The following is a 15125-nucleotide window of genomic DNA, read 5'->3' on the forward strand; positions in this document are numbered from 1 at the left end:
ATAATTAGCCTGTCGGCAGGTGGAAGTGTATTGATACTAGTGAGCCAGCAGCTGGCTTAGGCTGGGGGGAAAGTGTTAACTATTGTAGCCCTGGTTCACATTGCAGTGATTTGGCATGCAATTTGACATGTTAATTGCATGCCAAATCGTTGGCTATTTCCAGCAAAGGCATCTTCCTAATCGGTGCAACGCCGACTTTGCGACGCGGCACCGAATCTTAAAAGTAATATCTGTACTACTTTTGGTGACTTTGGTGTGCAATTTCAATAGATATCTATGCAGAAACAAATTCTTCATCCCTACCCAAATGCCCCCCAGCACTAATCCCCTATCCCCCCTCCTAGCACAAGCATCCCCTCTCCTGGTTCAACCCCCCTCCCATTCTTTCTCCTCACACATATCTCTCCTCCCCAAATCCCCTTTACATTTGCCAACACAGATATCCACCCATCTCCCTCCCCCAACTTACAGAGGGAAGCCACTAACCACCAGGAGAAGGTGCGCTGTGTTGTGCTCTCCCCTTCTATCAGAAGAGCGCTGGTCTATACAGTACATCAGAGAGGATCACTCTTACTGTAGATAGCATTGCACCGTACACAGTGTACCCCCTATCTCCTCCAAGGGGTTCTCACCCCCCACCGGCAGGAAATGTGGATAGGGGGCCGTGTGTGTACAGTACAATGCGATCTACAGTAAAAGCGATCCTCTCTCATGTACTGTATAGACCAGCGCTCTTCTGACAGGCGGGGAGAGCACAACACACCTCCTCCTGGCTGTTTCCTCTCTGCCTTTTCTCCTCTCATCACTCTAGCCTTCAGGCTGCTGTCTCCGTGTCGCTGCTGTGAGCGCAGGTGGGGGTGGGGTAAGGAGCTCAGCGGTGGCTGGCCAGGGGGGCACAACTGAAATCTGGATGGGCACAACCCACCCCAGCACCCCCTAAATCCGACCCTCTGTGTCTCTCCCCCAGCAACTGAAAGCTGGTGGGAGGGAGAAGGGGAGAAACCGTCTTTCAGTTGCTGGGTCAGAGACACAAAGTGCATTGTTCTGTCATCGTTCCTTCCACCAATTCTTCTACTGTCTGGGCCCCCTGTGTGCCTGGGCCCCCTACAGGAGGATCAGTGGCCCCCCTATCAGCGGCCCTGCTCCCACCCCACAATCACCATTTCGCCCCACCCTCAGCTACCCTTCTCTCACTTTCCCCTCTATTCCCCCCTCCCTCCCTGCCCTCACCCTAGCCTCACCCAACTTCCTAACACCCCCCCCACCTCCCAAACCACCCATCTACCTACACTTCCTAGGCAATAGGTATCGGTAATTGGTATCAGCAAGTACTTCTAAAAAGTATCAGTATTCGCACTCGGTGTAAAAAAAAATTGTATTGGTGCATCCCTAAGATCAACAGGTATTTTTCTGTACTTACTATTCTCTATAGGAACACGAAGGCACAGATCTAGAAGTGGAGAGAATATATATTCTCTAAGATGAGACTTTGAATTACTTTGTTGGACTTTTGTATCATCTGTGGAATTTGGACTTTGTGTATATGGGAAGTTAATTAAAATTGCGTTCTCTGGAGAGCCTGGTGTGTTGCTGCTAAACAACATAATTTATAGTCATCATACTAACATCTAAACATCAATTATCTAACCGGAGGACAATACAATATACTTCTTCATATGAGATCACTACATTGGTGCTGTGACCCGGATTCGAACCTGGGGTTGCTGCGTAAAGATTATAAGCCAATATATCCCTGGGGTGAGTAACATGCAGCTCCATGTATACCAGCAGCTCCTACCACTACAACAACTGTATTGAACACTGACGATACAAGCTAAATTAAATTGATCACAATACAATTAAAGCCACAGGAGATGGAAGCTATTATAAGAGAGGTAGGTCAGGTACCCCGCTATGATGTAAATAGGTTCATGAAATGGTTTTGTGATTTGCAGAGAGTCAGAGATACATACAACTTGAATGTGGAGGACCTGGCTAGAATTTTGCAGAAAAGTGTAGGCAATGGATTGTGGGCACAGATTTTGCAAAATTGTGGCCAGCATCATAAAACTAAGGACGTTTTAAGAGAATTATTGAAAGCATTGTATGGTGTGACGACAAATGTTTCCTTGTCAGGAAAAATTAAGCAAATGAAGAATGAATGCCCATATGAACTTGCAGATAGAATTAGCAGTGTGATGGAATATGTGATGACTGGGAATCCTGGTTTTGAACCTGGTGGTCTAGTTCAAAGGTCAATGTTATTGGAAGCAGTGGGTGATGATATCAGGGAAGGCATTTTATCTGTTACACCTGATCCTAGTGATTATAATGATATTTTGTTAAGAGCAGATAATTTGTGGAGGAGAAGGTGTAGAGAAGACAGTCTTGCGGTTGATGCAGCTAGAGTTTTTATAGTCGAGGGACAGCAAAATAGAGATGATTATGGGCCATGGAGAGGAAGATCTTATAACAATCCGGGTCACGGCACCAATGTAGTGATCTCATAATATGAAGTATATTGTATAGTCCTCCGGTTAGATAATTGATGTTTAGATGTTAGTATGATGACTATAAATTATGTTGTTTCGCAGCAACACACCAGGCTCTCCAGAGAACGCAATTTTAATTAACTTCCAATACAAACAAAGTGAAAATTCCACAGATGATACAAAAGTCCAACAAAGTAATTCAAAGTCTCATCTTAGAGAATATATATTCTCTCCACTTCTAGATCTGTGCCTTCATGTTCATATAGAGAATATACTAGGAATATACTCTCCATAAGACAAGACTCAAGATTATATTGCCTATTTACTGAATAGCTGAGCAATTTGATTGGCCGTCTTTGATCTGAAAGACAGGATCTTACGTCCTGTCTTTCAGAGTGCCAGGTAATTGTCACTCCCAGCCGGAGTCACTAATTAGTATGCATTCTTGCATACCAATAAGCTCCCTCTAACAAATAATTAGATTGCATGTGACCTGAGTAATTGTTTGATTGTTTGATGTGTAAAAACTGACCCATCCTGTCTTTTAGAGTGGCAATAGACAAGCATCTTTTGTAACATGTAATTACAGGTTTGATGTGTAAACTAGACTTATCCTGTGACAAGCGTCTTTTGAAGTGTAACATGTAATTACAGGTTTGAAATCTGGCCTGGTCAATTTTGGACTTATAATATATATATAAAACATCCCACATAAATCGGCCAACATATTACAACATATATTACAACATACAAGATACAGGAAACGTTTAAACCCTCCCTTACAATGGGGCTGAGCCTGCACTCCAAGTTTTATTTGCATCTGTATATCTAGAGGAGGAAAAAAGTGCTTTACTAAGCACCCTAGACCTAAATGAGCAGGTAACTCTTGCAGTGTAGGTGTAGCCTGACTGCAAGGGAGGATTTTTAGGATTGGAGGAGACTGTCCAGTAACCTCCTGGGATGTGGGCAAATATGCATGTATTGAAAATACATTTTCCTGATAGATACATGCAGTTTGCCATTGCTAACACCCCCCTGGAGATGCCAATTGACTGGATCAACAGGTTTAATAAAATCTGGGTTAATGACCCTGGACCAAGAATGCATATCAGTGAAGACAGGGTAAAGTCAATCATTCTTTTTTGCATGTTTTTCCTGATAAGTAGAATAAGGTATTAAAGCATTAAAAATGACAGCCGGAGAAATAGCATTTGAAGGATGTAAAGTAGCAATGGCAGTTTACATGTCTTTTTCGGGAAAAGCTTTGTTTTTACAAATATGTTGGTACTGCAGATATTAGTGGGATACAGATGTTCCAGACAACATAACTGGCAACTCCCTTTTATGGTTAGGTACTCATACATTTAAACAGTGTTAATATTTAGTACTGACAATATATCAGACAAACAGTAGTTTGAGACACAGATCCCCATGCTCGTATAACACAAAATGAAGCAATAAATCATGCAAACACTGTTCAATTTTTGGAATGTCTGCTTTCATGGTACTTAGTTCAGTAAAGATTCCAGTGTCACATGAGTAGATTATCATAATCTTATGCCTCAAGGCAGTTTCTAGCTAATATGCACAACCAAACCATGTTCATTGATTACAAAAGATCACTGTCTAGATAAACAGAGCAAACTGTGTTTCTTTTTTCTAGAAATAACTTATCAATTATGATTTCATTATGTCATTAAAGCAATCCAATCCAGAGAATTCATGCGAGGCCCACAGCTCAAGTAAATATGTCTCCATGTAGGATCTCCGCACCAGAATTCAGCATTATGATGGCAAATTAAATTTTAACAGTTCCATTTATTTGAAGCAAACCGATGTTGTTTTGCGCACACAAAGCATGCATGGAGACCCATGTTATTTTAATCTACCTTCAAAATTTGCATCACTATGTCATTCCATCACACAATCACCCTGAACACCTGTCACATCTTGTCATGGTAATGTCACACACGGCTGAGTTATCTATGATAGGACTTTCTCACATTCTTAATATTACATACCTGACTTATATTTTATGCACATTTTAAATCTATGCAGTTTCAATATATGCATAATTTCATACTACGTTATAAAAAATGTGGTTAAAATCTGCTCACAGAACACTCTTCAAGGTAAAAAAAAAAGAAAAGAAAATGCATACACAGCCAAAAGAGATCACAACACATGCTGAACATTCAGAAAAAAAAAAATCCAAGTTAGAAAACAAAAATCTCTTTAACAACTTAATTTAACTTCAATACTGTTTATACTCTCTTTTGGTTTAGTGCAGCCTCAGAATAGCAACACTTCTAAATCTGCCTATGTGTTTTATTATCCTCAGTAGCAATTTAAGCCTTAATACCTCAAATATTAAAGAGTAATATTTTTGCTCTGCCTGGCTTCACTGAATTTAATGAAAATCTTTGGCTGGCATTTTAAAATGATTTTAAAGGGGAAAAAAAACATTTGAAAAATTACACACATACATGCTCTGTACAATGGTTTGGTCCTCCTGGCTCCCCCTCCCCGCTGAGACCCTCCATAGCAAGCCAATGGTTCAGGTTCAATTCTTACACACACAGTGTGGCTCAGTACCACCCCTATCCTTCCTCACTGTGATTGACTGTAGTATAAGCCGATGGCTCCCGCTGCTGTCTCTGAACCAGTGAGGAAAGAGAGAGAAAGCAGTGATGATTGTCTTGGGCACTGTGCTGGCTTGGAATCGGACTCAGGTAAGTATAAGTAGGGGCTGGGGGGACCTGCACTTCGAAGGCTTTTTTTACCTTAATGCAAAGAACACATTCAAGCAAAAAAACGTTTGACTTTAATGCCTAACTGGTACTGAACTAACTAACATTGTAACATTATCACAGACAAATCCAACATAGAAGATACTATATAGCAAAGAGTAAAAATACCTTATGTGAAAGGGAATCAAAAATCCCCCAGAACAGCTTCTCAGTCAGATGCAGTTCCTCCTCTGACGCCAAACCGTAGCTGCCCCATCCTGAAGGCAGGCAGTAATATTTCCAGCACTGTTCATAATGGTTTGTCAAAAGCTGTGAAAATTCAATAAATATTTGTTTCCATCCATCTTTGATATCAAAGTTTGTCCAGTTTAAAGGATAACAGCACACATTTGAACTCAGGGATACCAAACAACTTTGCAAATATTAATATAACTTACCACTGCCTTTTCTTTACCTGTTGTTTGAGAGCTGTCATCGCAGCATTGATGCACGTGGACACTGCATTGTGTACATTAAACTTACCTGAAGTCTGCATTGTAATTTATAGCTACTGTGTAACCATTATCTTAATACTAAAGATGATACCCCCAATCAAAATCAAAATATCCCTTAGCTATTCATCAAATCCTTCACCATCTCAATGTCCCTTACCTTAACTATTAAGCTATTAACTATAAATTTAACTCTGTAACCTAACCCTTAGCTTACTCCCTAATGTTAGTTAAATTCCAAAAAGTAACATACAAAGCTGAAAAGTATTTACTTACCTTTTAAAAGTTTTAAAAAATTGGTGGCAAAAATGACTAAACTTCTGTGTATACCTGTATATACGTTATGGGAATGCAGTGTACACTGTACATAACTGTTCATAATACCAAATTAATTATATAGGCATAATTCATTATTCAAAATTCAAAAAATTCTGTTTCAATCTTCATAGCTATTAATTAAGTTCCAGTTTGTGCCTTTCTGAATAGGTTAAACATCAACGAGTTTGCCTACATTTGCTGAATTGGACCACATTAAACAACCAAAAGAGTTTTCTTTCTCTAATGCTCATTTAGTGCTACTAGCAAACATTTGTTGGTAGACAGAAAACTGTTTTTTAAATGAAATCTTAATGAATGTTCAAACAGTGCAAGTATAGATGTTAATGCAGGAGAAGCAGATACCCCTGAGGAATAATTACTGGGCAGAAATATTTATGTTCTCTCTCTTAGCCAACGTTTACAACGTTTACATCGTGCCGATTTGGCATGTGATTTGACATAGCAAAATCATCAGCTATTGCCAGCTATGACACCGTCCAAATCCCAAAAGTAGTTCCTGTACTGCTTTTGGCGACTTCGGGGGCAATTTCAATAGACATCTGTGCAGGTTCATGTCTAATCGCCCCTAAAGTCAGACTGCATTGCCGGTTTGAAAACATGCAAGTTCATTGTGACCTTGCATGGTTTTTAACCCTCAGTCAGTGTGAACCTAGGCTTAACCTGAGAATAACTGGCCTGGGGTGTTTGCTTTTACCCTCAGATGTTACAAAATCAACTGAATCCTGCATTGATCATCTTTTTTTTTTCAGGTGCTTTAAAAAGGATACTAAATATGCACAAAATTCACAAAATACACAATTCAAAGAACAAAGGTAATGTAAGTTTAAAAGCTCCATATACATTGTTTGCATCTACACTTCTGATACTTGACTTTAAATCTACACTACTGAATAAAAACCAAGAATACCAGTCCGATTGCCTATTTACAAATAGTAGACTTTGAGCAAGATATTGAATGAGGCCCAAAATGTTTTTGGGTAGAGTGGTTCTCAGCAGTCTAGGTCCACTACAGAGAAGCCCTATCACAAACTAATAGTTAAAGGGGTTGTAAAGGTACAAGAAATAGCTTCCTTTACCTTAGTGCAGTCCTCCTTCACTTACCTTATCCTTCGATTTTGCTTTTAAATGTCCTTATTTCTTCTGAGAAATCCTCACTTCCTGTTCTTCTGTCTGTAACAACACATAGTAATGCAAGGCTTTCTCCCTGGTGTGGAGTGTCGTGCTTGCCCCCTCCCTTGGACTACAGGAGAGTCAGGATGCCCACTAACACATAGCTCCTTTCTCTATCTGCAATGTAGAGACCGCCCTGATTCTCCTGTAGGAAGTGAGGATTTCTCAGAAGAAATAAGGACGTTTAAAAGCAAATTCGAAGGATGAGGTAAGTGAAGGAGGACTGCACTAAGGTAAAGGAAGCTATTTAGGAAAAAAAATGTACCTTTACAACCCCTTTAAATATGTTTCAACATAGAACTTGGTCAGATGTCGTCATGCTTAGTCCCCATTATAAACAACATTCAATAGAAACAAACAATCAACAGTTAGAATAGGATTTTCAATTCTGAAGCCCATTAAGAACATACAGGGTTATAAGTCATGCCTATTACTATCTACCTTCAGAGGCATTTTGCAGTATTCACTGAGCAAGGGGACATCAAAAACAAGACGCCGCAGGAGCTGCTGGAGCATTGAGGGCCGCATATGACTGAAAAACAATTAACAAAGACTAGTAAGGTCACAAGACTTGACATTTAAAAAATAAAATAATTTTACCTACAACACTGTAAGTGGCTTTTAATCATTTACAAACAAGAAACTTGGGACTAGCAGAGGGAAATGCTAAACAATGTAAGCTAATTTACATAATTTATGTAATTTCCAAAGAATATGAATACAAAATTTGCAAATAGTCCTTGCCCTTCATTATTTAAGTATATCTAAATAAGTAATATTTAGGTATGCTTCCTCTTGATATTTACCTTTCAAGAAAAAAATGACTTTTTAAACAAGAAACACATCTGTGAATACTCATATTTGCTGGCATGCATTACAACAACAGTACTAATATGTTACAATATACACAAGAATCTTAAGGGATTTTGTTTAGGTTTAAAGATGTGAATGTTCTACTACTATTGTATACCTGAATACAAATTATTATCAGAAACATATAGTCAGGATATACAGCAACTCACAAAGGTGAGTACACCCCTCACATTTAAAAAAAAAATGTTTTATTATATATTTTATCTCTTTATATTGACACTTTACTACAAAGTAGTGAGTGTACAGCTTGTATAACAGTGTAAATAGCTCCCCAGTGTTAGCTGCACCCATGAAGCCCCTGACCATGACACTCCCACCACCATGCTCGACTGTAGGCAAGACCCACTTTTCTTTGTACTCCTCACCTGGTTGCCATCACACATGCTTGACACCATCTGAACCCAATAGGTTCATCTTGGTCGCATCAGACCACGGGACATGGTTCCAGTAATCCATGTCATTAGTCTTATAAATTGTTATATTCCACACTTAGGTGTAGGCTGGGCTGCTGCCTCCCCTAATAGACTCCAACCGGAGTGTTTGAAAAAGATTATATAAATATAGGGGTGGGTGGCGCTGCCCATCACCTGAAGAGTGATACTGATTCCAGGTGAGTGTGCAACAGAAAGGTGATAAACACTACCATCATCTGAAGGGTAATCCTCCAAAGTGAGTCACTCTTTTATAAATGAGTGGTGAGTGATAGGTAATGTGATTAGTGACTCACAATGTGAGGTAGATGTCATGTTATATAATTTCATGTCCTTAGTCTGCTTTTCTTCAGCAAACTGTTTGCAGGCTTTCTTGTGCATCATCTTTAGAAGAGGCTTCCTTCTGGAACAACAGCCATGCAGACCATGAGGTGCCATGTTGAACTTACAGTGACCAGTATGAGAGAGTGAGAGTAATAACACCAAATTTAGCACATCTGCTCCCCATTCACACCTGAGACCTTGTAACACTGAGGCCCCATACACACGAGAGGATTTATCCGCAGATACGGTCCAGCGGACCGTATCCGCGGATAAATCCTCTCGAGGATTTCAGAAGATTTCTATGCGATGGCGTGTACACACCATCGCATTGTCAGCAAATATCCATCTGCTGGAAATCCATCCCAGGGGAGATTTATCTGCGGATAAATATCCGACGGAGTGTACACACCATAGGATCTATCCGCAGAAACCCATTTGATGGGATTTATCTGTGGATAGATTCTATGGTGTGTATGGGGCCTGAGTCACATGACCTAGGGGTGTACTCACTTTTGTTGCCAGTGATTTAGACATTAATGGCTGTGTATTGAGTTATTTTGAGGGGACAGCAAATTTACACTGGTATACAAGCTGTACACTCACTGCTTGACAATGTAGCAAAGTGTCTTTTCCTCAGTGAAAAGATATAATAAAATATTTACAAAAATGTTAGTGGTGTGCTCACTTTTGTGAGGTACTATATATGTTTTTTCTTATGCTTTCAGGCAAACTCAAAGGATGTGGGATTTTTAAGGGAACAATTATTGAACTCAATATTTATAAAAATATATACAATTTATTACAAGTTATAAATACAATAGAAAGATGAAAACAATCACAAATTAACAATGAAATATGTACAAAGATTAAATTGAAAAATATATCATAATACTGTCTGTCCTATAATGCTCGTCACCAAGGAGCTGATGGCAAACAAGATGGATTATCCGTCTTGTTTGCCATCAGCTCCTTGATGACGAGCATTATAGGACAGACAGTATCATGATATATTTTTCAATTTAATCTTTGTACATATTTCATTGTTAATTTGCGAATTGTTTTTTTTTCCAGCTTTCTATTGTATTTATAACTTGTAATAAATTTATATTTTTTTATAAACATTGAGTTCAATAATCGTTGCCTTAAAAATCCCACACCCTTTGAGGTTTTTTCAGTTTTCATCAACAAAGGGATGATGGCAACCACATGCCGCCCTACATGAGTTAATCTTTTCTAGGGGCTCACATTGGTGCCTGTAGGGTAACTACACAATTAAAGATATTGGCCACTGCCTGTCTCTATTTCCAAACAGTGCAGTTACATTACTAAAGAAGTTTACTTTTAGAGGTAAACATTTGCTCATTTCAGTCATCCAATCATGTGCATTTGTTTTATATATTTCCCCTTGCCCATGGCTGGTTAATTCAACTGAACACAGTTTTACCTTATTTCTTAGCTTAATTACTATTCACTTTGTTAAATTAACAACTTCTACTATGGTAGCTAAACAAGCCCAATGTGTAACTACAGCCAGAGTAGAGAAGTGATACAACCTGTGCCAACTTTAATAGCTATCTTTGGTCCCTTCTGAGATATTTTCAGTTTACCTTCTGTCCAGATGATTACCCAACAAATGAGGGGAAATGTCCCCAAGCTGTACACAGGCTGACAAAATCTGTTTCTTGGAGTTCATTAAGGGACACGTGACTCTGTTATTGGTAAAGTCAGGGGTCAGGCTTTAAAGCCAGTAGCTATAGCAGTGGAAATGTTTACACAGAAACCAGCAAGATAAATTCACGAGCAGGTCCCCCTGGTGGATGATGTGGGCTCACCTGAGGTGCAAGGTCTAAGCACTAGCCAGTCTTCACCAGAGCTCCTGATGGTGGAGATGAGTTTTGCTGTGTGCTAGTACCAGGTTGCTTTCCTCAGGATTGCCCCACCAGAAGGTGAGCAAGCCAGGGTGCGGTAGCAGATGTAGCAGCTAATCAAGCAGATGCATAATTGGAAAATAAGCCAAAGGTTGTTAACAAGTGTTCGGTAACAAGTGGTTGCAGGTTGGGATCAAGCAGAAGCGTAGACGAGGAACAAGCCAAAGGTTGGTAATGAGTGGTAATGAAGATACGAACAACAGTAAGAGCACAAGGAGCATGATATTGGCTGAAAAAGTGCACAACAATCTGGCACACAGGAAGTGCAAAGGCTTGGCTTAAATTGGAAGTTCATGGGAAGAGCAAGGAGTTCAAGGTTCACCAGAACCAAGCTAGAAAGTAAAGTTGTCCAATGGATCAGGCAGGAAGATTTCCAGCATTTCAGGTGGCTCAGTAACAAGAGCTACTGCCAGACACATCAGAGGTCCTGGGTTCAGCTCTGGGTTTTTCTGATACAACTGGGTTATACTGCCACCTACAGAAGGATTTGGACACTGCCAAACAAAAAACATTTGCCAGCCAGGTCTAGCTCCTCCCACTTCCAATATGTTTTAGTTTTGTAGAGAATCAGCAGTAGCGGATCACAACACAGAGGAGTGGGGATAGATTTTACAATAGGTAAAATGTATTATACATTAAGGGACACAAGACACTGTTTTTATGATACCATCGAGACTTCCAAAAGCAGTCCAACTGGGGAGTGGGGCAACTGCAACAAAACTCTAACAGGCCCACATAGAAAAAAAACAACAGAACTGGAGCAGCCTGTGGCTCAAAGAGTTGCCTGAAAGACCTTGCTGAGAAACAGTTTCCTGATTCCAAAAAGCCCAGGAAGCACTCACAGACCTAGTAGATTGTGCCGTGAAAAGAAAAAGATGGATTGCAACACCATTAAGGCCATAAGCCTGAACAAGAAATGGTGGAATGAGAAGCCAGTTCCCATTTACGGGGACCATCAACTATGACACAAAGATAGTCAGTCTTTCTAACTGTGGCAATGACTGAGAGGTAAAGTCATACAGCGTGAACTACATTTAGGGCATTGAAGGGAAGTCTCCTTCTTGTTTTCTAGAACTGGACACAGGGATAAAAGAACAATGTCCGGGTTGTCACTTAAGACTTGGGCTTAAACAGCCATGCCAATAAAACCAACAACTGTGAATAAGGGTGGTAAACTGTTTTCTGAGACAGGAGATGCAGACAATCTTGAATGACCCATGGACTGTCTATCAGACATTTAATCAGGTCAGAGTACTGCATTTACATGGGCCAGTTGATTATAATGGGAATTTCTTGATCTGGATGCTGCACAGTAAACAAGGAAGGAGTTTCTGAGTAGAAAATACATAGGCTGTACTGATCCCATGGAGCCACTATAGCATCCACTGCTTCAACCAGAGGCTCTCTGCACCTGGAAATTAACCTGTCCAGTGTGTTTTTTTGAGGCCAGAAGGTCCACATTTGACATTCCCCATCTGGAACAAAGATCCTGGAACACTTCCGGGTGCAGGGATCATTCTTTCGAAGTAGCTGCCATTTGAGATAGCATGTCTGCCAAATTCCCACACCTGGTATGTTAATAGCAGACAAGGTTAAAACATGGAGTTCTGCCCAGACCAGAATCCTTTTCAACCTTTCTTGCCATAGCCATACTTAAATGTAAATGTTCCCTGATGGTTGACTTATTCCACTGCTGTAATAAAAGTAAAGAAACAAAAAACGGACTTTCGAGGAATGACCCCTCAGCAAGTTAATCACTCTAAACATAAAGTATAAACTACAATCTTTATTTGTATACACATGGTTAAAAAAAGCAATTTCAAAGGCTAAGCAAAAGAATAAATGATGATGTAGATCTATATTTTACACCTAAATACTGTGTGAGGCAACATCAAGAACCGATAGACAAATGATACAGATGTCAGTACATGAGTCACACTTCCAATTGTGCTGGTATCTTGATGAAGATGACAACCTTATCTTAACATGTTTTGCTTAAAAAGCTTCAGGAGGTCGGTGATTAGAACATACATCCAATATAGCTACAAAGACTTGTGTTCCATATTTTGCGACAGCGTGCGCATGTCAGGTATGGCTTCAGGAAAATCGGGGGGGGGGGGGGTCCCCCCCACTTAGTAGAGTGGGAACCAATCAACCAGTACGGACTGAAGCAATGGGTCATATCGTGCACTTGATTGTGATTTCTCCTGATTTGGGATTGTGGAATTTGGGTGTAAAATACATCTATATCATCATTTATTGTTTCGTTTAGCCTTTGATATGGCTTTTTAATCATCTGTATACAAATGAAAATGTTATTTTATAAGTATGTTTAGAGAGATTCACTTGCTGAGGGGTCATACCTTGTTAGTCCCATTTTTTTTTACTTTGATTATGGATTATATGGGATGTATTGTGACTACATGTCTGATTTACTATACACCCCGCCTTTGCAGATTTTAATGCACTGCTGTGACATTGTCCTACTGAATGTTACCCTTTACATAGAGAATCCAGTGTTACAGGGAGTCAAATTGCTCTAAGCTCTATAATGCTGATTGGAAGCCCGCACACCTCTGACAAAGTCCCTTGCACTGACACTGTATCTAAAACAATTTTTTTTCCAACTTCATCATTAAATTGCCCACACACGATCGTTAAAAAAAATGCTCTAGCAAAGCGCGGTGACGTACAACACATACAACGGCATTATAAACGAGAAGTTCCATTCGGATTATGCCACCCTTTGGGCTGCTTTAGCCGATTTTGTGTTAGTAAAAGACGATTCACGCTTTTCTGTCTGTTACAGCGTGATGGTAGTTTTACCAGAACGAGCAATCCAGCCTCATAACTTGCTTCTGAGCATGCATGGGTTTTTAACGTCGTTTTAGCCCACACACGATAATTTTTACAACCCGAATAACGACATTGTTTAAAACGTTGTTAAAAAATGCAGCATGTTAGATTTTTTTTTTGGCGTTTTTGAGAAGCCGAAAAATTATGTGAAGTCCACACACGATCATTTTAAATGACATTTTTAAAAAACTTTGTTTTTTACATGCCGAAAAATGATCGTGTGTACACAGCATAAGAGTTCTTCCTAGCCTTTCAGGCTGGTATCCATTGTGATGATTGCCCAAGAGTGGGAGGAAGGATTTCCCAGACTCCAAAGCTGAAACCCTTATCCACCAAGCCAGAGAAAATCTTGTCTGTGGTGGCAGACATCCCTGGAAGAATGAAGTTATTATTTAACATCAAAGAGAAGGAGGCTTTATGGTTTCTAATGGAAAGGAAACAAATTAAACTTACGTAGATCAATTGAATTCTAGATTATAGAGCTAAAACAGGTTACTGACCCCATTAAAGAAACATTGAAATCTGAGGCTGCATCTAATGATGTATAAAACTTTTTAGATTAAGTAGATGAAGTAGAAGTAGTAGGTAAACAAATAAAAGGTAGGTTGGGGGAGAAAGAGATCCCCTCATATAATACTACACCAGAAAGACAATATACGTAGAAAACTCACCCTCATTGGAGAAACATATACTGTACAATGGCGCCTTATCCAAGGGGATAATGGCAGTAATTTTGGAAGGTACATGTCTAGAACACACCAGAATAATACACCAAGGGATAGGCTCTGGACACCTAGGAGCAATGAACATCAAGTTTTCAGGAAACAGCAAAACAGAGGAAAAAGTTGGTATAGGGATTTTACTCCTAGGAAAGGAGGGAAAAAATTTGAACATAGAGATTCTAGTGTCCCTCTATATAATAGGTTTTCTCCTCTGAGGGGGAGAAATTAATATGAGGAGAGGAAACCGTATTTATTTACAATTAATGAGTCCAAGGAGAGGAGAATGTTAGGAGAGAGGAGGAGGAGGAGAAGAGACAGGAGAGTTGAAAAGAAATGTAAGAAGAAAAAGACTATACTAGACAAAGACATGTATAATCTTTTGGTGTTGAATTGGATAAAGAGGAATTGGAAAAGGGGTGGAAGAATGCCCCATTAGGAATCTTAGTAAGTTTCAGATGTATAGTATATTGGTATCCAAAAACATATAGAGACTCTTGGCTTAATGAAGTATTTTTTGGCTAGCCCTCTTATTGAGAGAGGGGAGAGTAATGCATAGTAATTTAGGGATAAATCAGTGTTTTACCCCATTACTCCAGATATTAAATATATTGTGATATTTAAGAATTTATTGTAGATGATATAGATAGATTAAAGCTCAAGAAGAGGCAAAGGAAGCAATCCATAAATTAGAGAGGTGAGATTGTATTATCAGAGCAGGATTGTAGTTTTGAAAAAGGAAGATTATGTAG

General features: G+C 39.5%; 1 protein-coding gene across 11 annotated transcripts in view; it reads right to left on the reverse strand.

Moving 5' to 3' along the window:
• Positions 1-15125, reverse strand: part of LOC120920819 (ryanodine receptor 3) — a 692572-nt gene that overhangs the window by 291009 nt on the left and 386438 nt on the right. For all 11 annotated transcript variants that reach the window (XM_040333156.1, XM_040333154.1, XM_040333152.1 and 8 more), the window contains 2 exons: positions 7684-7774; positions 5411-5551 (listed from right to left, as the gene is read on the reverse strand). In XM_040333156.1, the coding sequence (XP_040189090.1) occupies positions 5411-5551; positions 7684-7774 (232 nt within the window). The remainder of the gene's footprint in view (positions 1-5410; positions 5552-7683; positions 7775-15125) is intronic.

This window comes from Rana temporaria, chromosome 13 (genome assembly GCF_905171775.1).
Source record: "Rana temporaria chromosome 13, aRanTem1.1, whole genome shotgun sequence".
In the NCBI taxonomy this organism is placed as follows: Eukaryota; Metazoa; Chordata; class Amphibia; order Anura; family Ranidae; genus Rana; species Rana temporaria.